At 51.8% G+C, this 1,095-nt stretch overlaps 1 protein-coding gene across 3 annotated transcripts in view; it reads left to right on the top strand.

Moving 5' to 3' along the window:
* The first annotated feature begins 6 nt into the window (after positions 1 to 6).
* The window catches only part of znf395b (zinc finger protein 395b), a 12,620-nt gene continuing 11,531 nt past the window's right edge, over positions 7 to 1,095 (top strand). For 2 of the 3 annotated variants that reach the window (XM_013908738.1, XM_013908737.1), the window contains exons 1-2: positions 7 to 182; positions 650 to 804. In XM_013908738.1, coding sequence (XP_013764192.1) covers positions 51 to 182; positions 650 to 804 — 287 coding nt within the window. In that variant the 5' untranslated portion in view covers positions 7 to 50. The remainder of the gene's footprint in view (positions 183 to 649; positions 805 to 1,095) is intronic. The other variant, XM_005724795.1, reaches the window with a different exon arrangement.

Genomic DNA, 1,095 nt, shown 5'->3' with positions numbered 1-1,095 from the left:
TAGGGAGGTGTCACGCTGTGCCGAGTCCCTCAGTGTGCGCGGCAGCACCAATGGCAGCTACGGGACCCGAGGACAGAGCTGGAGCGGGGCCAGACGGGACGGCGGCCTGCCCGGTGGGACGGCAGGCATGCGTCTCTAAGACAAAGCAGGGCAGCAACGGGCCTGGCGTGCAACACGCTCTGGTGAGAAGCCTGACAGAGATGACATGTATTCTGTTGTGTCAGTGTGTGAAATTCAGGCTTACATGGCATTTTGAGCACATTAGAACCACAATAAGCACAAAGGTACGCGTCCCAAAGTTCAAACCCAAACTGAGAAAGAACTTGATGCGATCATTATTTCTTTCCACTGTGTTAGATGTAATGCACTGCCTGGTCAGAGGCTGGCAGCCACTTCCTTGCACGCTGTTTCACTGGCAGATTATGCCGTCTGCGTGCAGGACGCCACAGATGGACAGGAAATATTCTCTTAACTGCTTTATTCATGGCCACAGTGGGGCTCAGGAGCAGGGTACCGCAGACGCATGTAAACAGCTTAACCCGTATAAGGCCTGAACAGTGTTTTGTCTGTTGTGTCAGCGTCCACTGACGAGCTGAGTGGACGATTTCTGTTGAACCAGGGTGAGACACTAAATGGACAACTTTTCCAGGCTGGAACGAGGAACTCACTGTGTCATTGCCTCGCTTTGAAGGTGTACGGACAGAGCTGCGTCCAGGCTGAGAGCGGCCGTTACAAGAGCAACCTGGCTGCTCCGTTGCCAGTGGGACCCACAATGCACCTCGTCACCGCGCAGGCGCCATACAGGTGAGGCACAGCGAGGCATAGACTGTACGTGTGCATATAGAAAAGATGATGTCACCCTTTACTGAAAGCTCAGTGTTAGCCGTGTTGTGGATTTGTTTCTTTGATTTGGGAGGCACAAGTTACTGTACGTGCTAAGTTAGCATCTAATGCTAACACATTTGATTAGCAAACTGCACCTCAGACTACTAAGTGGTTAGCAGCAGTCTGATGATAAACAACAGAATGTCAGTGGCTGAAAGAAGCTCGAGCACAGACGTGTGTGTTTTAGGGCTGCCACGATTAGTCGACTAT

Source organism: Pundamilia nyererei, unplaced genomic scaffold, assembly GCF_000239375.1.
Source record: "Pundamilia nyererei isolate P.nyererei 1_Seehausen unplaced genomic scaffold, PunNye1.0 scaffold00013, whole genome shotgun sequence".
Classification (NCBI taxonomy): Eukaryota; Metazoa; Chordata; class Actinopteri; order Cichliformes; family Cichlidae; genus Pundamilia; species Pundamilia nyererei.
The sequence above is the reverse complement of the archived record's forward strand: the minus strand, read 5'-3'. Positions and strand labels throughout refer to the sequence as shown.